This window comes from Sylvia atricapilla, chromosome 1, assembly GCF_009819655.1.
Source record: "Sylvia atricapilla isolate bSylAtr1 chromosome 1, bSylAtr1.pri, whole genome shotgun sequence".
Classification (NCBI taxonomy): domain Eukaryota; kingdom Metazoa; phylum Chordata; class Aves; order Passeriformes; family Sylviidae; genus Sylvia; species Sylvia atricapilla.
The window spans coordinates 28,635,384-28,658,732 of NC_089140.1; the positions used below are offsets into that span (position 1 = coordinate 28,635,384).

The window sequence follows — 23,349 nt, forward strand, 5'->3', positions numbered from 1 at the left end:
ACAACAAATCACAAATCAAATATGAATAAAGAAATTCTGCTAATATTAAGAAGCATAGACAGAAAATCACAGAAAAACACAAATCAGAGATGCAATTTCTCAGACATGAAGAGCTCCTTAAACCCCTTACAATTCATTCAAACTGTGAATTTGAAGTGAGTGTCACTTCCCTACAAGGCAGGACCAAGAAGATACATGTAGAGCTTTCTTTTTTGTATTACTGTTTTATTATTTAAAACTGCCCTGAAGAAATAAAGAATGCAACTGTTCCTTTAAACAGTTTTGACGATCTGAATACTAATGGAAAACGTTACTTAAGAGTTCTTATTAAGTGATTAGTTCTTCCTTTATATTTTTATAGGACCTTCAAAATGACAATATAAATTCAGTATTATAGCTGTTCATAAACCATTGAAAACAACACAAATACCTTCTTTATAAATGGGAAGGTAGAAGGTCCTGAAAAATAATTCAGGTTTAAATTCAAGGAAGCAAATTTATGCAAATTGCTGTCAGTCATCTATGTATTCATTTCACTAGCAAAACAACATTATAAATTATATCTAGCCAACAGTTCTTCACTCAAAGGCATGTGATGCAAATATTTATTCAAAACAGAAAAAGAAAATCACTTAATGATAAGCATAAGTCTTACCACGCCAATAGAAAAGTAGTTATTGATGATGTTGTAAGGCACTGGGTCTCCTTTCTCGTCTTTATCATTGGGTATTACTTCAAATTTCCACCTGTCCAGTAAAATCTCTGAGCTATTCTCAATGTCTTTTAAGATCTTCATCAAATTCTCCCCTTCATACCCTAGCAAAACATAAAACCAGTTATTTAATCAAGCATAATAAATTTTCATTACATTTTCTTTCTAGATGGTTGGGCAAGACTCTGAATAACCTGATCTAATTGAAGATGCCCCTGTTTCATTACAGGGAGGGTTGGACTAGTTAACTAACCTTTAAAGGCCCTTCCAATCCAAAACATTCTATGATTTTATGACTGGAAAAATTAAAGCAATGCATGTAAGACCTGAAAAGTAGGATTGTGCTTGAAGTATTGACAATTTTACAGCACCTGTCATTAAAAGATGTACAAATAGAAAGCTAATTCAACATGCAAATTTAGAAAAATTGTACGTATTTCTGTGGACATCAAATTTGTGATGAAGAAAATCATTATATCTTCAAAATTTGCCAATATATTGAATTTTCCAAATGACCCATAAAGCTAACTTACATTTTGCAAAATGCTCTTGATGAGAAATTAATATTTAAATTCCTTGTATTTCAAAATTTATGGAAAAGAGCTATATTGCTGTTTTGCCTGACACAACACTGAATGGTTAAAAGCTATCTACTAATTTTCATGGACTGTCTCAATCTGGTTTAGCAGAACAAATCCAAAATTTCAAATTCATAGCTGAAACTAAAAGTATCAGCAAAAGTAATATTTTTGCTTATTTAAAAAACTTCTTCATGAGCTGCATCATGCTTTGTAGAGAGAACTTATTCTTAGTTTCAAATAAGCACTCACATGTAATTCACTAAACTGAGCAGAAAATTTGTGTATGCACTCATGAGTATATTCAACATACACACATGTACATGAAGAAAAACTGTGGGGGTTTTACTAAAGTGACATTATCAACTCGGAACAAATGACTTTTTAAAAGATAGCTAAGATCTGGGGATTTAGTCCTTTTTCAAAGCAGAAAAAAAAAAGATTTCCTATTCAAGCATATGTACTGCTGGTGTCATTAACAGCTTTAGCATGGCAAGCCACTCAAAGCCTCCTTGCTCAAACCCCATTGCTCATGTATTTGCTTATGGTTTTCTGGCACACTTTTGCTAGTTACTGTTAACCACCACATGACAGCAGATGCACAATTCCATTTCTCTGCATCCTTGAGATCGTTCACCAGCAATTTAGTTTCTCGAATCTCTGTCTCCTCTCCTATCTATGGAAATTCCAGAAAATCTGTATTATGGTATTGTTTACCACAAAGCAACTGGGCAAAGAATGATGAAACCCATAATTTGATGAAACAATATTTCCCTATTGTTTTTTCTACTTTAGTCCAAATGGAATCACTTAAGATACAGAACATAAATAAAGATGAAGGTAGGGACAGGTCCCAGATAATGTAATTAAATATTCTCATGGCTGACCCTGCTTAGAACAACAGATTGGACTAGTGACTTCCTATGACCTCTTTCAGTTATTCCATGACACTACGAACAATTCAGAAAGTTAAGCAAGACTGATTAGAATAGGTTTTGTCTCATTCGTTTTCCTTTTTTCCCCCTAAGACTGTGAGCATGTAAACAATTAATAGTTGTGACAGACAAAATAAAGGAGATTCTCAAATGATTTGACAGAACATTATGGTTAACAAGTGCTATAGCATGAAAACTACTGAGAGTTTGGTAAGACTATCTGGCAACAAGGAAGACATTTGGAAAGGAAACTGATGAGATAGAAGAAGTAAGATACCTGCAAAGGCTGAGAACTTCAAATAAAGCAACCAAGTTCCAAATACAAAACATCTCAACTAAAATAACCAAGACCTGAAACAGACCTGGCTATGAGCCCATAAATTGAGGTGCTTTCACCACAGACTGAATCTTGTCTAAGATTTTTCTCACTTTTGTCTCCTTCAAGTTATCCTGTAATATAGTTTTTTGGAGGAGCTGAAAGCAAGTCTCCATATATCCAGGAAAGGATGCAAAGGGTATTAAAGGTTTGATTTTCTAAGTATTCTTCTTTCAGCATTCTTTGCCTTCTCATTTTCTAATAAACAGTACCACAGCTCTTTCTGTCTGGAATCCTCTGCAGAAAAACAGAAATGGAATGGACCAAAGGAACCAAAGTCCGAGGCTGAGACATGTTTTTAATTTAATATTTTTAAAGATTAAATCACTCTTAACCCATTTATAAATGTTGTCAATAACCCTTTCAGAATGGTCTCAATCAAACCCCATTTAAAACTGCTCCCTTTACAAGCAGTAACTGCAATACAGGTGGTAAAAATACACCCTAACAGCTATACACTATTCTCATTACACCTTGGAACATTTCTGGTGCCAGCAGAGGCTACAAACAAGGTATGGAGTGTGAAATCTTTAATATCTTACATATCTATGTAACAATTACAAACAGATCATTCCAAAACCAGAAAAGGTGATAATGGCTCTTTACAAAAACAAATCCAAATGTAGGTGTTGATGCAGAAGGTTTTTTTAATTTTAATTCCATAATAAATTGCATTTTCATTTGTGTTTACCTCCTCCCCATCTCAGACACCTTGCTAAATCATTGCCAGTCCCAAGAGGCAGGATAGCAACAGGAGGATGCTTAATCAAGTTCGCTTTCTCTGTGAATAAAGAAGGAAAAAAAACACAAATAAGGAATAAAAATTATCTAATTGCATGGTATTATATAACTATGTTAGGTTTTGTTTCAGTGATTGCATATGAAATTATGCTGCCTCCTCTACAAAGAGCACTTCACCAAGTCAATCCATTTTGTAGCCCCTTCTCCACTCAATATTCAATCCCTAATCCTAATTTACTCAATTATCATAAGGATTTTTTAATCCTAATTGACTACTTTGTTATCATAAGGACCTTGTGAATCATAGATATGATAAACATTTATAAACAATGATACCGAAGAACTTTCCAAGACTGAATACAGTGTTCTCAGCTCTGCCATTCCCAGCTGTGAATACAGAAGAGTAATAGTTAAGGCCACGAATAATGAGGTGAACCCTCTATGTATTCACCTGGCAGACCAAATTTATGTTAAACTGTGTATTCACCCAGAGCTGTGTCTACACCTGAGCACCACTACCAAGGAGTCCTTGGAACTAACACAAGACATGAGACAGGTTTGCCCCTCAGGAATGAAATCTGCTATTCAAAGGGAGCAGACTGACCTGTCTGATAAGTCTTTCAGTCACAATTTTGTATTTATTAAACAATGTTTTGAAATGAACAAATTTATAGCATCTCTTCAGTCTTTACTGGTATTTCTGTAGCATTGTAAGCCCAAGAATGTTTTCAAAATCCGGTGAGAAAACCCTTGTCAAGAAATGCAGCCTTTCAGAAAGCTGGAACATATATTTCAAATATATAATTTGTCAAATTTCTCATTTAATGTGAATGAATAGCATATCTAGTTTAAAAGTGATAATTAATCAAACAGTTATTTTGTTTATAGAACTATGCACAATTATCAGCAATAATCAGCAGTTTATCTATACAATGGATGTAGCAGGGAAATCTATATTTATCAATATTTTAGAAAGATTTAACATTCACATAAAAAGTTTAATGGAAATCGTTCAGAGAATGTAATATTTAATAGAGCAATTTTTAAAAAGTTTTAATATTTCAAACTGGTAAGAATTTTTTCCTTTTGTTCATTTTGTTTTAGTTTTCTTTTTTTTTTTTTTTTTTGCTGTCCTCTGAGCTAAAGCTCTTTGTTTATCAAGACATCAGGGAAGACCAAATTAGAAACCTGTTTAGAAACAGGTGTATCCTTACACTTTATATGCTAAAGTGCTTTTAGCTCCCTAAAAGACATCATTGAAAATATATTTTCTGCACCTATGAAAAAAGATGGTTCCTGCATCCCTAAGTAATTTCTTAGTTCCATACCACAAAAAATGCTGCAGAACACAGTATGTTACTGAAAGGGAAAATAACTGCATGACATTTTAGACCTCATGAAAAAATTGATGACACAATTAACAGCTGCAAAAACTTGTTTCTTCCAATATTTAGGCAATGCACTTGATGTATCTGTGTATTAATTTATAACTCTGAAAGCTATTTGAGAGTTATTTGCAGTAGCTTGCATTTGTGAAAAGACTTTTTTCAACCAAGATTAGAAATATTCCTTTGCTATCATTCTTTCATGATAACAAGTTTACTTTGCAGTGAAATTTTAAAGGTTTTCTGGTCCCCCACAAATCACACACTGTTAAACATTTTATTAAAACTTAAGGTGAGTCTTTTGACCTCTCTTGATTCACTTCCTCATTTCCATCATAACACATGCCCACTATTTTTCTCTGCAGCCTAACACCAAATAAATCATCATGTGATGTGGAAGACATTCTCCTTAATAATCTTTGAAAAAATTAAGTCTTCAAAGTCTGTAATAACTTGACTTCTGGGCCTTCCTTTTGATTTTTACAGAGGACTTTGCAGAAAACTGACTGAAAAAACTCCAAAATTGAATTATCTCTTAATACATTATCTTCATTATAGGATACTATAGAATAAAGAAAAAATTGATAATTAAAAAAAGCAAGTGAGCTAAATTAAATTGTCTTGAAATTAGCAAGTTAGATTTGATTCAGTTGGGGAATAGACTTGGAACTGAAATTAAAACAGATTAATTCAAAGTTCTTGCTTTCAGGAAATCCAGAAACACTGAACTTGTCTAGAGATCTTAAATAACTTTTGCAATTTGAGTACACTTAAAAATAACCATGTCCCAAACTAACACATTTCAAAAATTAAAATGAACAAGTTGTTGTTTGAAATAGCTGTATTCATGCATTGGTATATAAGGAAGACCAATAAAGAGAAAACCATGAGGCAAGCAAAACTGTGCAAAGGCCATAGATTACCTATGCAATCCAAAATCCAGCCTACTGTTCCATCTCCACCACATGCTAGTACTCTGAACTCAGCAACATCTCGGAAAAAATTTAACCTAAAAAGAGTAAGTGAAGATACCAAATTATGATCAGTATAATTGTGCATTATGTAAAAATGCCATGGCTTAAGACATTTTATTTAATAGCAAATGATAATTTAAAATAAAAATCACTTCTGCTTATGTAGTCATTTTTTAGACAAATACAGTCCAACATTATTATTCATTATTATCAGTATTACCTGAAAAATGTCAAGTAAAGTTACTAATTCAAGGGTTATTATGGGACACAAACACTAGAAAAAGTTTGGACCTGACTGTTAGTCCAATATTTGTCTGCCTTCAAATGTCGTTTGAAACTATTGTCAGAAAACATTCTCTGTTCACTTAGTTGTAAATGGATAGGTAGTCTCTCAAGAGAGAAACGTCTTAAGTTGTCTATGTATTAGCCATAATATTTACTTGTGAAGTTCTTTCTAATAAAGACATATGAGAATTTCATATTTCTGGTAGAACACTGGTACATACTAAGTTGAACATTCTGTGGTTGGTAAAAACAACTTTGCATCATGGTCTGACACAAAATGAGAAAGCATCAGATTGAAGGCCCTCATTCCACTGTCCTAAAAACCACATTTTAAAAGTAAAATATCTTTAGTGATATTTTCTTGGCTATATCCCTTTCCATGGCCATCAAGTGAGTATCACCACCCCCTCATCCACTTCATTTTGTAACAATGTTGCATAATGCTGGAAAGTGAGGATATATTACAACAAGGCTAAGGTGCAGTATTTTAATTTAAACACATCAGTTCAGGATAGCTTTTGACACATATTGAAATCAGTTCTTACACGTGAACTGCCACTAGACAAAAAGGTTCCAGTAATTTTGTTGTATTACTATGTATGTATGTGTATGTTCATTCATATATATTGCATTCATTAGTATTACAGGTATCTTACTGGATATTCTGTATTCTAGTGACCAGACCTGATATCCAGTTTGTAATCTTCTAATAAACGCAAAACTAATATATTTTATGCAAATTCTTGAATACAAGCAAATACATACAATAGCTTGCAGGTATTTAATTCCAACTGTTTCCCATACGAAATAATAATGCTGCAAGGAGAATGTTGTTTTTGTCCTTAGAAAGTTTTAAAATTCTTTTGGACCTCTTGATAAAATTAAGAACACATGAAAAATTACAGAGTAAAAAAGCAAGAATGGGAGAAGGAAATGAAAAACACAATGACCAAAAAAGTTACGTAATATGTAGAAGATGACAGGACAACTTCTTGTTCTGTTAGTTTTTGACCAAATTTCAATTTTAGCCAAGCTGCGTAGAATTAAGCCCATCACCTGTCCCACCCTCCATAATTTTCTTTGCTCGGAAGAGCTCTTAAGCAATTTCAAGTGCAAATGTTAAGCCTGAAGGATGCTTACTTGCCCTCTATTAAAGGCTGCCCTGCCCTTCTCACCCCTCTTATGTTCTACTTCACACATCTACAGGAGTGCGGTAGGATCTCCCGTGACCCAAAATGTCATGTGCCAAATGTGACTGGGTACACGTGGGGAACACATCTAATAAGGGCCTGTGCGGGAAGATCCTCTGCTGGAAGTCACATCACAGCACTTCAAGGGCAGGCACTGAGCTGTGCCCTGGCCCACAGGTGCGCATGTTCATTCATCCATCCCTTCTCAAGGCCTGGCATGGAGACAAACGCCCCCTGCCACGCCACCAGCTTTCCCCCTTCAAGCCAAATGGGTTGGGTTGGCAGAGAGTTACCAGGTGTAATTACATTGCCTCCTATACTGAGAGTACTTCAGCTTAATTTAAAGTCAAATTACAGCCCAGAGGTGATGACAGGGTACTGACTTCTAAGTATTTAAGCATTTCTACCTCATGCAGCAGATACAGAAAAGAAAGTCTGGAAAGAACCAACCAACCAAAACAATACCAAAACCACAGGGTTCATTTTAACATTTCTCCAGACTGGCAGAATACAGACCTAAACCTCTGTCTCTTTTTATAAACAAGCTTCTTCACCATATGGATATCAAACATTCTTTCTGTTTTGACTGTATAGTTAAGCTTCATCAAAAAAGTGTAACTTTTAAAAAGGTGGGGGACTGAAAAATCTGGTGAAATCATACTGTCAAAAACATTTTCAATTAGCTGCATTTGTATTTCCCTTGCAGCTTTTTATATTCACAGACAGTGAATTTTCCAAGCAAAGTATGGCATTAAATTCAAATAACTTTTTCTTTTTATAAATTTAAATATAAAAATTATACATGCATTATATAAAAATCTAACACACAAAATACATAAAAATAATGCATGTTACAGTGTATATTTGCATATATAAATGCAGTGTATATAAATATACTATACCAGATATAAATATTTATAAAATCAAATTAATTTATAAAATTAAATATAGTTATATAATTATATATGTAAATAAATCTTATTCATTGAATTAGAATGTGCAGCCTACATTAGGAGTTGGGAAGGGAACACAGTTTTCTGTTTTATAAGGTTTCATTCAGAGTCAGTAAGTGTTACAATTGTAAAGAAAGAATTTGACACATTTCTTTATAGACCTTTAGGGAGAAAATCAGTATCACTTACCAAGAAAACTGTACTCAGTTAGTGTTTTAATAGCACCTGTTACTTTTCACCCACCATTTTTCACATGGTTTGAAAAGAATTTAAAAAAAATGCTGGAGAAGGACTTAGTAAAAGTGATTTTCAGTGAAGAAAAAAAAAAAAAAAAAAAAGGAAGTCATTGCAAAGATTTTGTGCAATGTCATCCTCAGTTAAAAGACCAGAATAGAAAATTTTATCCTATTTTCTTGGAAAAATTTGAAACGCTGAAAATGATCGACATCAGCCTAATTTTATTTTATTTTTCCAGAAACATGGATTCAAGGGCAGTTACTGAGTTTCTGCTGATAAATCAGTAATTTCCACCTGAAAGAGGGCAATTGTTTCAGCTACCTATATTACTCTAATTCAGTTTTTCATAATCACCTCATCAAATTCATAGGAATGCAGGGGATCTATTTATGAATAAAATACCAATGCTAGAGGATGTAAATTTGATTTTGAATCATGCAGTTCATTGATTTATGCACAGGTAGCAAACACATACACATTCTTACAGAACTGTTTAGAGAAATATCGAAAGTATTTCTTTTAATTTAATTAATTTAATTTATTAGAGTAAAACTGAAGTTTTACTCACAGTAATGAAAACATAAATTGCGGTATTCTCCATTTAGTTACCTGCACATGACTGTTATACCCAAATGCAGTGCACTATCCAGAACTTCAGGTACTCAGCCACACAAGGTGGCATAACAGCAATGCATGAAATCATTCAGCATTCTTCACTCACAGTGGAAGCAAAACTTAAGACTGTTTACAGCCCAAAAGAATAATCCACTAGTGGATCTCAGGATAGGTTTCAGGTGCCAACATCACAGATGTCATAAAGGCAAAAGATATTGTTAAACAACTGCTTAAAATATATCTCTAAATTCAGGATTTAAGTCTCATATGTGAAGACTTTGTGAATTCTAAGTACTACGGATTTGTGGTGTACAAAAACAATTTGTATCATTAGAGTACAACCAACCCACCATTACTGACTTTGCCATTCTTTGGCAAAAATGTAATTCTTCCGAGAAAATATGGACCAGATTCAATATTTTGTTTGGAAGAAAATAAAGGATCTCCTATTGCTTTGTGAAGGTAAAAAAGCCCAGGTGCTGTAGATTCCCGACTAAATTACAGTGTAAGTTGTAGGGATTCATCTTTGCTGTCCTGGGCATCTTTTAAGTGGGCAGAATTTAAGATCTAGAAAGGTCTGTTGGGGCAAACTTGCAGCTAGAATTTTAAAAGCAGATGTTCTCCAAATTAAATGCTTATGGAAGTTACAAAGAAATACAACTTTTGTGGATATAATTTCTATAATAGAGTATAAAAATACCATAAATTAGACATTTTAAATAATAGAACTTTAGGGAAGAGAGGCCTTTTCAGAGGGACAAAGACTTTGTGAAGCGCTGACCTCTCTACAGAGTCCTGCAGCTCTGTGGCTTGACTGCTATTCATCCTGCTATTATTTACCTCTCTGTGAGTTGAACAATAACTGAATTTCAGATTCTTCAAGATCATTAAATCCACAATAACAGTTGCTGTCAGAAGTAGAAGACTCCCATAGAGATATAACAACCAAACAGGGAAACTCTTTTCATAGCAAAAAACACAGGTGCTAGGCACAAATTACACAATGCATCAGCCCAGCAATTTTCGCGTCACTGTGTTAACTGTGGCACTCTGTAACTGTGGAGTACCTTTTATGCCTGTGTTCAGCTGCAGATCTTACAATATTTCTCCAGCTCACTCGTATCCCTCTACTGCCAATTAAAGAATGTCTAAAGCATTAATTATTATACCCATATTTAAAGTGTGCTGTTACCCTTTGGCTTAGAGTTTCCTGATTTCAGGCCTCGCAGCAGGTCTCCATTCCTGGAAATGAATCAGTGCAAGAGTCGCTGCCATGAGGTTTATTTGCAACATGTACATATTTTAACATAGACTATGTACACGTGTCTTGACAAAAACTGCTCCAAAAACCCTAGCTTAGGCAGGCAAAGAAGCTGCAAGAAATGTCATGGCTGCTGTTCCTGCACTTCCCCACATACCATCCCATCTATTATGAAAGTAGGCAATAAATTCACATCAGAAAGGGTACACTGGGTTTGTGATACTAAAAATCATTGTCAACTTGCTCAACATATTTCTCTGTTGTCCTGCTATATGCCTGCTAACTTTCATAGTTATAGAAAAATACAGAATAAATGGTACAAAGAAAGGTGGGGCTTTTCTGTGGTTTTGGGGGTTATGTTTTGGTTTGCGGTTTTTTAAATTGCTATTTTGCAGTCCCTTATTCAACACATTTCTCTGCAAGGACGTGTTTATCCCACTAAAGAGGTAGAACAACAGAAATAGCAATTGAGCTTCTGGCCATTTAAAAAAACCCAAACCAGCAGTTTCAGCCTCTCTAAGATTTATGATTTTCTTAGTCTCCTAGTTTTCTTTTTGTTCTTTCTGCCATTTGAAAAAGGGGATTTCTTAGATTTTTGACAAAAAATTAACTGAGAATATCAATACATGTCAGCCACAGTTGTTTGGAACTCAAGTTACAAAACCTGTGAGTGCTATCTTCTTGCTTGATGACAGCAGCCCATGAGAAAAATACCATCAAAAATCAAAAACATTAATTTATGGGTCAAAGCAGACAGGTTGGCTCTGACAAAAAAAAAAAAAAAAAAAGGCAATATCTTAGCTAATACTATAAACCTTCTCTAGGCTGAGAAAACATGGCTGAAAATAGTACTTAGAAGAAACAAGAGACAATTTTCAAAACAGGCTCAACTAAAATGTACCACAGTAATCATAAATGCTTTAAAATAAATATACATTATGTTTATGCCCTTCTACTAAATAATTTACTGAGATGAGGAAATACGCTTCTGCTTTTTGTGCTGTGCAGTACCCAAATCTGTTCCATTTTGATCTAAATTTCATATGTAATATGAGAAGATTACATAAACATAAAATTTGGATTGACAATCCAAATAACTGCATTATACACATGGATGAAGAGGTGGACAGATGGATGAACGGACAGGTTTTATTGGGCAACTCATAAAACAAATATTGAGAAGTGAAATAACAGAGTTAATTCAACTCCTCACTTAAGGGCCAAATTACATGCAGCCTAAAAAGTACTGCCCAGGGCAAGAAGTGATGGCAGGAGCCAAACTGGAAATTTAGGATTATTCACTTCTGTGAAAATAATAAAAAAAATATACCAAAACAAGCAGTGCCTGTTTGAAAACTAATTAGAATTTTTTTCAAAGTGACTCTGAACTAAAACTACTTCGACTTCTAATAGAAAGCGAAATTGAAAACATTTTCTAAAAAACACTGTCCTTGTTCAAAAGACAAATGCTGAAATTGCTTCAGTGCAGGGTTTCAGCCTGAACTTAACACTGCCCTCCTGTGCCTCTGCCTTAAAATGCATTTTCCTTCACATAGCAAGATTCATGAAAACTAAGTCACTTATGGACAGAAACAGAGCCAGATTTTTTTTTTTTTAATTTTGAAGAAATAAGATGACTATGAACAAAATATTTCAGTTTTTTTAAAAAAATCATCCTCTCAATTTCTAGCATGGCATTTCTATTACACAGTATGTAAAACAATATTGATTACTAGTTTTGTCTCAGTTAATTCTAGTCTACCCATTCTTTGAACTAAGAGTACTTAAATTTTCTGTATGTGTCAAGAATAGCATAAAATCAACAAGCTTCAACTGAGTAATAAAAACAGCACTAGCACTGTAATCATACAAGATGATTACAGGCATGAAAGAAATCACGCATGTCATTATCTCCTTTTTTTGGGCTGGTTTTGCATCATTCGGCAGGTTAATGTTAGCCGCACTGCAGTGCACGATGTCTGAACTTCTAAAAGGATTGAGTCCAATATGCTTTTCACTTTCATCAATGTTACAAACATCTAAAGGTCTAAACAAATAAGAAATGCAAAGATTAAAAAGAAAAGTATTCAAATGACAGTGAAAATTTAATGTCAGTGAACGTATACCTCCTAATATTCTCCTGCAACTCTTTTGACAGGAGTAAAATTTCACATCTCAGTGATGTAAGTAAATAGCACCCAGTACATACAAAATAGCATACAGAGGAGATATTTAGGGTTTCTCTAATTCTCTTCTACCGAAGCACCCAATACTTAAAAAGGAGACAATATCACATGGCAAAGTTAGTGTTTGATACACTGTAATTCTCCTGTATTCACACCAAAGCAAATTAATCAGAATCAGGAGGAAGTACACTAAGCAAGGGACTGCAATGCCAGCTGGTCCAGAGAACACTTTGGTCCACAGTAAAAGTCACTGCCAGCACAATCCAGCCTGGCCAGTCATTTTCCAACCACTACATTTCCGAGATTACGTAACTGATAAGAAGTGTGCAGTCACCAATACATTACAGACACCTATGCACATGCACGTATCTGTTTAAGCAAAACAAAGAGATGTTTGCTAGTCAGTCTTTGGGGCCACTGACATCCGCAACACAAGTAACCCCCAAGAACTCAGGCTGCTGAAACAGCAGTTAAAGCTGCAAACTGAATTAAGTTTATCTCACAGTTCTTACAGAAAAATGCATGGTTTACAGCAAAACATCAGACATAGCTTTACTTGTACAGGTAAACAAATAATACCTATACATTTCTGCAGCCACTCAGAGAACTGCAGTGTTGATACATTCCAAACATGCTATATGTACTTCAGTCTGTTCATTCGATTATACAGTATTTTATTAAATGAGTTCCTGGTAATAATATTAACTGTAGACTTACCCTGGCATTGGTCCATTTCCAGAAAGACTATAAACTTGACGAGGATTTAAAAGGTACTGAAATTTTCTATAAATTCTGAAGAGGTAAAAGAGACAAGGAGAAAATATTTACTTACATATTTGGAATTCTTTTAAAAACTTTCAAATTAAAGAATTAAAGTTAGAACTTATTGTAATTATTTGAACTGCAGGGTCTCATTTATAAAAAAAATCAAATATTTGAACACAGCAATTATAATTTATACACAGAGTGTACTGTGGGGTATAAAGTTGAGACACAGGTACTACAAGATATTAACAATTCAAATGCTGTGTATAGACAGAAATTAAAGCGCTATAATTACACAAGAAAAGGTGAGTCAAAAAAGCATTTCAGAAAGCATATTGATTTGTATTAGAGCAACTCCATGGCAAAGGAGAGATTTCTTCCTGAAATTTATTGCAAACACAGAATTACAAGTATAATTAATTGCAAGAGCTAATTGGCTTTGCCACCCACAAAAAATGTCTGCATAGGCTGAAAAATATTCTGATAAAGAAAATCTGTGGTTGACTATATTTCCTCAGGATTACATCTGAATGCGAAGAAAATGAAAAAGGATTGGAAGCACTGTTTTACTAAATTACACTTATTTAAAATTATCTGAATAATATGAAGCAATTTATTGATACAGCATGACAAGCATTGCCCTATCCCACATGGGATCCCATTTGTTTTCCAGCCCTCAGCAATTATTTCTTCAAAAGTGTAAACTTAGAAATTTGAGTTTACTGATCTAAAAGTATGACAGAGATTTTGTTTCTTCATTACAAATATTAGAAATGTAATTTCCTACATTGACTGGAATGCAGTAGTGATTTTTTTCTCACACAGAAACAAGAAAGCACACAAAAGAGTTGGAGCTGAGAATAAATAAATATACACCTGGGATCTATGGCAATAGTTTAAACTATAAACCCATGTTTCTTAGTTTTAATGTTAATGTTTCTGTCCTTAAGGTAATTAGCATTTTTTAGTGTTTTTAAGAAAGCATTTATTTTTCCACTGATATATATATTTTCTTTATAATCTCTTAAACAAAACAGAAGCACAATAAGAGCTGAATCCTAGGTTAAAATGTCCATGTTTTCAAATACAAAATAAAACCATCTAGACAATCTATGTGCACATTCAGGGATTTTTTTTTCATGTTTTTTCTTAATAGAAATGCATAATTTATCAAGGTAGCTGGAGAACACGTGTGTAAAAATACTGAATATAAACAAATTCATCATTATCTGTAAAACTGCCAAATTGGAATATTTTCTTAACCTCTCAATTATTTAGCGATATCACCTTCATAAAGCATTTTATTCAAACACACCCCCACAATATATTGCAGATGCCATTCCTGACAGAAAAAGTCAGTATGAAATGACTAGTTTCATTTCACAAGTACGCACACATCAGTGTTGATGGCTGTGATGATGATTAAATCGGACTTTCGACAATGCATTTCAACATGATATACATATTCCCGTTTTACAAATGTAAAAGGAGTTTTCTAGTTAGTATGTGTGACTTGCTTCTCAGAGATGTGTAGACTTTAATCTGGTCATAGGTGACACTAATTTAATTTGTGTAGTTGACCATAAGTAGTTCATAAACAGTATTTTTACAAAGTCCCAAAGGTCTAAGAGTTATTTTCCTAAAGTTTCGTGCTAAAAAACATACTAGCCATTTACCTACTCTCACAGTGCTGCTGTCAGGTAACAGTGAAATACTATAAAAGCCTTCTTAATAAAGAGGACGGTAGGTTTTTCTACTCAGAACCCAGAAGGCCAACTGCAATAATGAAGAGATTACACTGAATACTACTTGACTCGGTGTATACCATTCATGGCCATCAGTATCTGCTAATCACTCCATAATGACTCAGTGCAAATGAGACATCAAACTTTAGGTTATTAAACACATTTATGTATTCTGGTCTGTGTAAAATTCATAAATTGATGGCTTATTTCTATTCATACATTCTCAAAAGAAAAAAAAATTAGAAACTTTATAACATTTATAACTTTATAAATGTTTCCTTCACACTAAGCTGTACCCAGATCTAACATGGTGACACGGGGAAGCCAAGGATATGGACATTAACTTGACCTTCCAGTTTTACATCTACATTACCAAACAGTGACACTGGCATGGCTTTGAACGCCTCGCTCCCACATGTGAGGAAGGAATTGGATGCAGCTTCACTGTGACTGGAGATTCGTGCTGACAAGGCCATGAGGTGGTGTGGTGGGAAATGCCCCAAAAGACATTTCTGTGATGAAACGCAATTTCGTGAATGAAGCCATTTTATGAAATTGCCACTTGTCAACAAACAGCTGTGCTTCTGTAACTACTTTTGGGGTTATTCTGCGATCTGGAAAGCTAAAAAGATTCAATTTAAAAAACAAATCCACAGAGAAGTTTCTTCACCGTCATTTGTCTTTTTATTTAAATCATGCCCATGATATCATATAAACCTCAAAATACTCCGCTAGCATAACTGAGGAGGCAGAAAATTATCTCAGGAATGGCAAAAGGAACTGCCATCATCTTTGAAAAGCTCGGCTGCTGAAGAAAATACTTTTGAGTGCACCTTGGGCTGAGTTAAATTAAGCTGTCTTCTGAAAAAGAAGAGAAAATAAATGGCCAGAAACTATCTGGCAATTCAAAACTGGGAATAAAGTTGACTACACTGTGGAAAAAGCTGCCCACGGCACTGCCTTCTGCCACAACTGGGGGATGCATCTTCAGTCCTCTAGGGGCTATTAAAGATGTGGTTAATGTGGGCTTAATTTAACCCTGATGTCAGACAAGGAAGAAGCCAAGGACCCCTCTCCGAAATAATAAATGCTAGTTATCTTCTCTCCCAGACATACAATATTTGAAAAAATCATTTGAAACTGCTTTTACATTTTGTCTCAATGCTAAATGAAAGCTCAGAAAGGCAAATTAGTCAGAGGGGTGGAGGGAAGAGCTACTATGAACCCAAGTTATTTGAAAACAGCAAAGGTTAAAAATATCATCAACCTGTATTGCACAGACAGTGAATGTGGAGTCAGCAGGAAAACGTCAGCATACGGAAGCTGATCTCCAGTGCATCCAACAGTACATTTGTCAAGGAAACAATTGTGTAAAATCACCCTCTGGTCAGGCAAATAAACTGGAAAATGGGGAAGTGGAAATCAAAGTAATGAGTATGGCAAAACAATACCATGATTTAGAAGGACTCTTATGTGAGAAACATTACCCTTAACAACAGCCTTTAGAAGCACTACACCTTTGTTCTATATTCCTTCTGTTGAAAGGAATCACTTTGTGAACAGTGTACTATATATATACATTCTATTCACAGATTATTGAAAACTGTTGCCTTGTTTAGTCAGATCATAAATGCAGACATCCCAAACTGATAGCCCTACCATGAAATGGATGTTCTGCTTTTTTTTTTGGATTAAATTAATTATACCTGCCCATTTCATGCACAACCACTGAAAATGTTACGGTGTGATATTGTCTGAGGAATTCACTTGCCTGGGTTTGATCAACTCCTATTCAGTGTCATGCTCAGTTAAAATCCATTTCTAGTATGTGAAAGCCTTAAATTTATCAACTTTAATTGTATTTTTCTACTTCTTCTAAATAAACATTAGACTTACGTTTTTTATTCTATTTCAAACATTTGTATTGTCTATTAAACAAAATCATCAAGTTCAAATAACTGTAAATACACTTGAGTTTCACAATTATTAACCTCTTAATTGAGGAGAAAATATAATAGGGCTATGGTCACAATTCTTTATTTTGCAATTATATTTTAAACTCATAGCACTGGTCTTTAAAGTAGAAACCTATTCAGGAAGAACACATTTATCACTACACATTCTGAAAAACTGAATTTCTAATATAATGAAAATGTTATAATATATTGATAAGATACGGTTATAGAGAACATATTTTTGTGCTCTAAATGCACTTCTACATATCCATTTGTTTCCAACAACCCCTCTGTTTGAACATTTAAAAACTAAAACTAAAGAACCAAACTTCTTTTACCTTTAAATGGTCCTCAGTTCTATTATTTTGCATTTGAGAGATTTGAAAAAAATTACAAAATGCAAGAGGAAACGACCTTGTATTACTAGGGATATGCATTTATTCAACTAGTTTTCAGCTGGATGCATAAACTCTCTCCAAGAATAAAGGTAATGAAATGGGTGAGGTTACCATATGGTAAAGCATAAAAACTCATATGGGGAACTGTGGGAACACTGGAGTCTTGACAATCTGCAGTAACCTTTCTGTGCTCAATGAAAGTCAATTAGAAATCTTAGTTTCATTCATTGTGACCTCTCAAATACAGAGAATCCCAAGTAAAAACTGAGGAACAGCCTTCAGTAGAAGATTTTCTTCATCTGAATGTATTAAGATAATGAAATTCCAATCCACAAAAATTAGAAGGTTGTGGGTTTGTTTTGCTTTCCCTTTTTTTTTTTTTCCCTCACCAATAGGGAAATCTTACTTTTATTACAGTGTATCCTCTAATCCCACCCTCTCAGCACCTGACCAGATGAAAAAATTGCTGTAATCAAAAACCCCGACCTGAATGCCATTCACTTAAATGTTGGACTCGATGATCCTTGGGGGTCCCTTCCAAGTGTGAGGAAATCTGTGAATCACCATAACTATTCATTTTGCAAAGTAATTTATGTCTTGAAACGTCCTATGATTTTTACCTTCCACAACATAAAACTGCCACAAAATTGGAGGGTGGGGAATATATGGGAATCTCTTTCTGGTTACTGACTGTAAAGCAGACAGATAAAACTCAGGAAAACTAAAAAAAGTTCAGTAATATTTCTCCTGAGAATGTTTAGACTTAGATTGCATATTCAAACTAAGATGCACTCTTCAGATCCCTCTTTATGGTTTTGCTACTGGCACTGATATGAAACAATAACATTTAAAAAATGGAGTGAAACCCTCATTTCAACAAATAGTCCATATGGGGACTTTTTTAAACCTTTTTGAATTTGGCTTTAGATCTAACTGTGAGATATTATCTCCTAATGGTGAATGACCATTAGGGATATGTTTACATGACTGTGCAGTTGATCTTTTGATGTGCTCCTCTTAAACCAGAAATATTGAGTGTGACCTTGACACATTAGTATGCAATTTAACATTTTGTGTGTGTGTAGTATCAAAGTCAATTTAAGAGGTTCTTACAATTCACTCTCTTCAGCTGCTGGTGCGTGCCCTCATGCTATACACTTAATTGCGTAATGACTCTTGTGGATGATGGTGCTAGTGAATGAAGTGTGTATAGGGCATCTAGTTTTAAAATTCAAATAATTCCTGTGATCTGTTTGGCCTCAGTAACAGTTTCATTGATATAAACTGAGAAGTGTTAGACTGTAATATATGAAGGGGAAGAATAGGAGCCTGAGATGGGGATCAGATTTTAAACTTGCTTTTACCCCAGAGAATATCAAACATTAAGTGACATCCCTAAAGCATTAAGCCCATTCAGATAGTAACACTTGAGACCAATTATGAGCTGGGAGCTGAAAGCTGTGAAACAGCATTTCATTAAATTGTTTCTTGGCTATAACTAACTGTGTAAGTGCAGCTCTCTAACCTGCCTCTCACCTACATAATTGCAGACTGGATCTCTGATCTACTCATTTCATATCAGTACTATAAAAAGTCAAGCTGGGTGCTAGTGCAGATTATTTTCCACAGGACTCCTGACTGCACAGCAGACCAGGGCTGCCTCACACTGCTGCTGTGGCTGAAACATGAAAACTCATTTGAGGATGGCTCACACTGCTCTGTGCCAATTGCAAAGGCATGTTCTTGAACTGTTTAGAATTAATCTTTTAGATCATTAACTGCCTTTGACACACATAGCTGATATCTAGGTATACCAGTCCAGGGATTAGATAATCAGCTCTCTAGTGATAACCAGTTCCCTCAGAGGCCTTCAAATACAGTTTTGGTTAATCTTAGCTTGTTGCCTCAAGTTCACCTGCTTTTCACTGTTTGCATTTGTTCTCATGCAGCTTCAAGTAAACGATGTATATTTTTAGAATTTACGTATTTCTCCCCTGGGAGAAGAAAGATGATTCATAGTGATGTTCACCAACGAAGCTGAAGAGGTGGCTACCTGTGTAGCCAATCTTTGGCTTGCTTGTAAAAAGTATTTAAGATGAAGTCAAAAAATAAAATAGAGAGCTTTCCTGCTTGACCTCCTGCTGCCTGCTTCATTCTTTTGTGTCCCTAACAGTGACATTAGCTCTAAGAATTACAACTACTCTGCAGGATTTTGTCCCCTTTGAGAGTTTACTTTCAGGGGCACAGGAAGATGTGATCAAAGGGGGGCAAAGTGGAGGAGGTAGGGAAAGCTGAGCCAGTGTAGTTCACTTCCTTGGTTCCAGGCTTTAGAATCACACTGCATCACTCCTTTTTTGCTTCTCAATACCCATATCACCAGTATTCACAGTCACTTTCAGCTGGATCCTGGCCAAAAGACCATAATCATCTTCAAGACTTGAAGTTAGAGCACTGACATAGTGAATTGGGCTATAAAAATTTAGGGATTTATGGGATGATTAAAAATCACCATATTGTTAGCATTTGGAATCCTGAAACATGCTCTGAAAAGTCTGTGTAGGGGGAAACTAATTCAGCATTCCTGCCTGAGTAGGAGAATGCTCCTTACCCCTACTTTGGCAGGCTTCTTATACATTAACACTTAAACTAATAAACTCAGACATTTTAAATTTAAATCAATGTAATTACTGACATGTGTAAAATTAATATGTCTAAGTTTGTATGATTGGACTCTAATAGTTCAACCGGATTTTTAGAAAGCTTCTTGTCTACAGAAATCAAAAGGTTTCCTTGAGAGCCTCTACTACTAAGTCTTCAAAAAGCAAATCATACATGGATTTGGAAAATGGAATGCTGCTTCTAATTTAAACTACTGGCCACTGGGCTTGCCTGTATAATCATTCATAGATTAAAAAGAAAACTGTTAGCACTTTAAAGTTTTAATACAAGATATGTCAACTCACATCTCCATGCAAATCACACAAACTCATGCATTGAATATAGCTACATTTTCATTATTTAAAACAAAATTATTCTATAGAACTATGTCTTTTTTTTAACTGTAAAATTTATAAGTACAAAGATATAGTACGTTCAACTGTGAGGAATAACAATATTAAATTTCCCATTTTTTTTTCCTCATGTACAAACTTTTAAAATTAATTTTTTAAACATTTCACAGACATTTCCAGAATTTTTAAACATTTCTAGAATCAAGAGAGAGAGGAAAAAAAGAAAAATAATAAAATCCTTACCTTTCTCCTTGTTTCCCACCACTTTTAGGATTGACAAAAACTAAAAGTGGATGAGTGCCTGGAACTGGAGTGATCTAAAAGAAGGGAATAACACAGCCACTCATTAATGCTGTGTGTTGCATTCATTTTTTTCCTATAGTAGACAGAAAACAAAAAGCTTAATGCAAACTCTATGTTATGCTATGTAATCCAGCTGGAAGCATAATTTGAAATAATTCTCATTTCATTAATTTGCCAGAAATTGCAAGTGACTTTTCATTTAATGCTGTCTGCTTTACAACTGTGTTGCCATTTTAACCAATAATGCCTCTGAAATATTGAGATATATACATATATAACCTATCTCTCTAAATATAGTTATATATTTGTATGCGTGTATATATATGTGTATATATATATATCTCCATCATTAGAAAAGTAAACTTTAAATGCAAATAATGCATTAATTACTCTGACAGTAATTTCCTTTAAAAAAGGAAAAGAAAAAAGTTTAAAGAAACTTTATTTTGGAGTGATATACTACATTATATAATATGAACATCAACTATAGCTAAATGGAACCCTGAACTTAACAGATTTTTTTTTAAATATTGCAATGAATTTATGTAATATTTGATATAATATGAAATCACACACACTTTAAAACGCTGCAACCATAACATTAAGGAATTCCTTTAAACACCCCAGAAAGCTGAAAAACTTAAGTTAGAGGAGAAACCATAAGGAAGAAAGGCAAGTCTGAGGAAAAGAATGTTGAGAAGGAATGCATTATTCTACCATTCCTTTTCTTAAGTTCTTCATAGCCTTCTACCATTATTTTTTCTAAAATTATTTGTGTAAGGAAAGTTTAACCCATTCAAAATAATATTTAGCTTTACAAAGTAACACCTTCATTCTAAATAACAGGGTTAGTTTGTATTTTTAGATACTCTGAGATGCCTGTTTGTTGCCTTTACTCCAAAAACCTAAACATAAAAAAAATTACATCAGACAATCTCTAACACTGCTCTTGAAACCATAAAGCTAGACTATTCATATTTAGAAGTATCACTGCAAGACATATATCAATTCCAAAATGTTTGAAAGTATATTAAGAATTCCAAGTCAGCATCTCCAAAGACATACACTAACAACTTCAGAGATGAAGCCTGTACCATCTGTGTTTCAAAATAATACGCTGAAAGGCCTTGCTCAAAATCCTTATTCATAATTCCTGAAATAACAAGATGTGAAGATTTCATAAAGTATAATTAAAGGCAGAACCTGAGAAATATAGCTAGAGTTTTACAAGCATAGTATAGATATATGAATATAATTTTACAGGCATCTAAAAGCACTTTTCTTTTAGTAGGAAATGTTAAGCACTAGCGTGTCAACTCTATTAATGATTTCACAAAAAAACAGAAGAATCAAATCTGTTCCAATACATACAAATAATAATGGAAAAGTCCACAAATTCAGTAGTATTAAGCTTAGCATAAAACCAACTGAGTATCACTTAGCACAGTAAAGCCCTGTATGTTGAAACATACATCAAATTGCAGAATACAATGAAGTTTGTCACATATTAATTTTTACCTACTGTTTTAATCAATTTTAGTTATTTAGCCAATTCCCATGGTGTTTATTCCTGTGAACTAAGTGTAAACCAATGGTGCACATTGTGACAGAGATGGAATACCTACTGAAATCCCTTAGGACGCAGGTTAATTAATGGGACTCATCCTAAGGTTATACATGATCTATTACTTCCTCTAATTAGAAATAATAATCCTGATCATTATGCTGGTTAGCTAGAAAGAAGCAAGATGAATGTGCTTAACTATGATTAATTGTCTTTAAGTCGTGCAGACCTCCACTGTCACTAAGTTATCTGCTCACTCTGTCTGATGGAAGGAAGGTTTGGGCTTGGTCTTTTTCTCAGCAAAAGCTAAGTGATGGACTTTTCTATTTCAAATCTTTTATTTCAAGACTCAATAAGATTATTCCAAGTAGAAGAGTTTGGATCATCAAAAAAAAAAATAAATCTAATAACTAGTCTGTATCCCACTCAGTTCCAAGATAAATTTAATTAAATTTTTACAGCTTTTCCAAATTACTTTTCCAAATAACATACGGTATTTTTTATATAATGAAATGCAACTAAAGATTTAGACTAAATTAGTGAACATTTTCAAGCCCTAATCTAGCACAATTTAAAGGCAATCTTCATGATGCTATAGGACAAGTGACTTAAAGTAAAAAGAAAAAAAAAAAAAAAGGTGGTGGAGCACTTATATACAGTTTCTCCCGTATTGAAAACAGAGGTCTAACAGCAATTGTATGAAGATCCTTGCTTTTTTACCTTGAACGTAAATCATAAACAAATGTAATTAACATACTGATAACGTTTCCTGAAATAAAACCCTTGCTTACTGAAGATCTTGTTAAAATGAGACCATGCCAGCAGAATCAGAGTATTAAAAACAGAGTAGCATGCCAGACATGGAAGAATTAGAGTAGTATACTTTGATCAGATACAGAATGTTTTCTTCAGATCATCTCTGGGCAAAATACTAACATTAATAACGATTTATATTTATAGCATCTTGCATCTTTTTGAGAATAGTTGAAAAATTGCACAATCCGTGAGGAAAAAAAGCCCTAACATTCTCATTGATCCCATCCTTTCAGTAGGATAGCCTTCAAGGTCCACTCAGCCTTCATAGTAATTACATTCACAACAGGTTATCATTTTTTTAACGCAAATCAAAAATTAAATATTTGATGCTACGATGGATTCCTGCTACTCAAAACCAATTTAA

The 23,349-nt window shown here is 34.1% G+C and overlaps 1 protein-coding gene across 1 annotated transcript in view; it reads right to left on the bottom strand.

Annotated features, from left to right (window-relative positions):
* The window catches only part of DGKB (diacylglycerol kinase beta), a 328,399-nt gene that overhangs the window by 186,644 nt on the left and 118,406 nt on the right, over positions 1–23,349 (bottom strand). Inside the window, 5 exon segments of the mRNA XM_066318191.1 lie at positions 656–816; positions 3,293–3,382; positions 5,651–5,736; positions 13,146–13,220; positions 20,546–20,619. Coding sequence (XP_066174288.1) covers positions 656–816; positions 3,293–3,382; positions 5,651–5,736; positions 13,146–13,220; positions 20,546–20,619 — 486 coding nt within the window.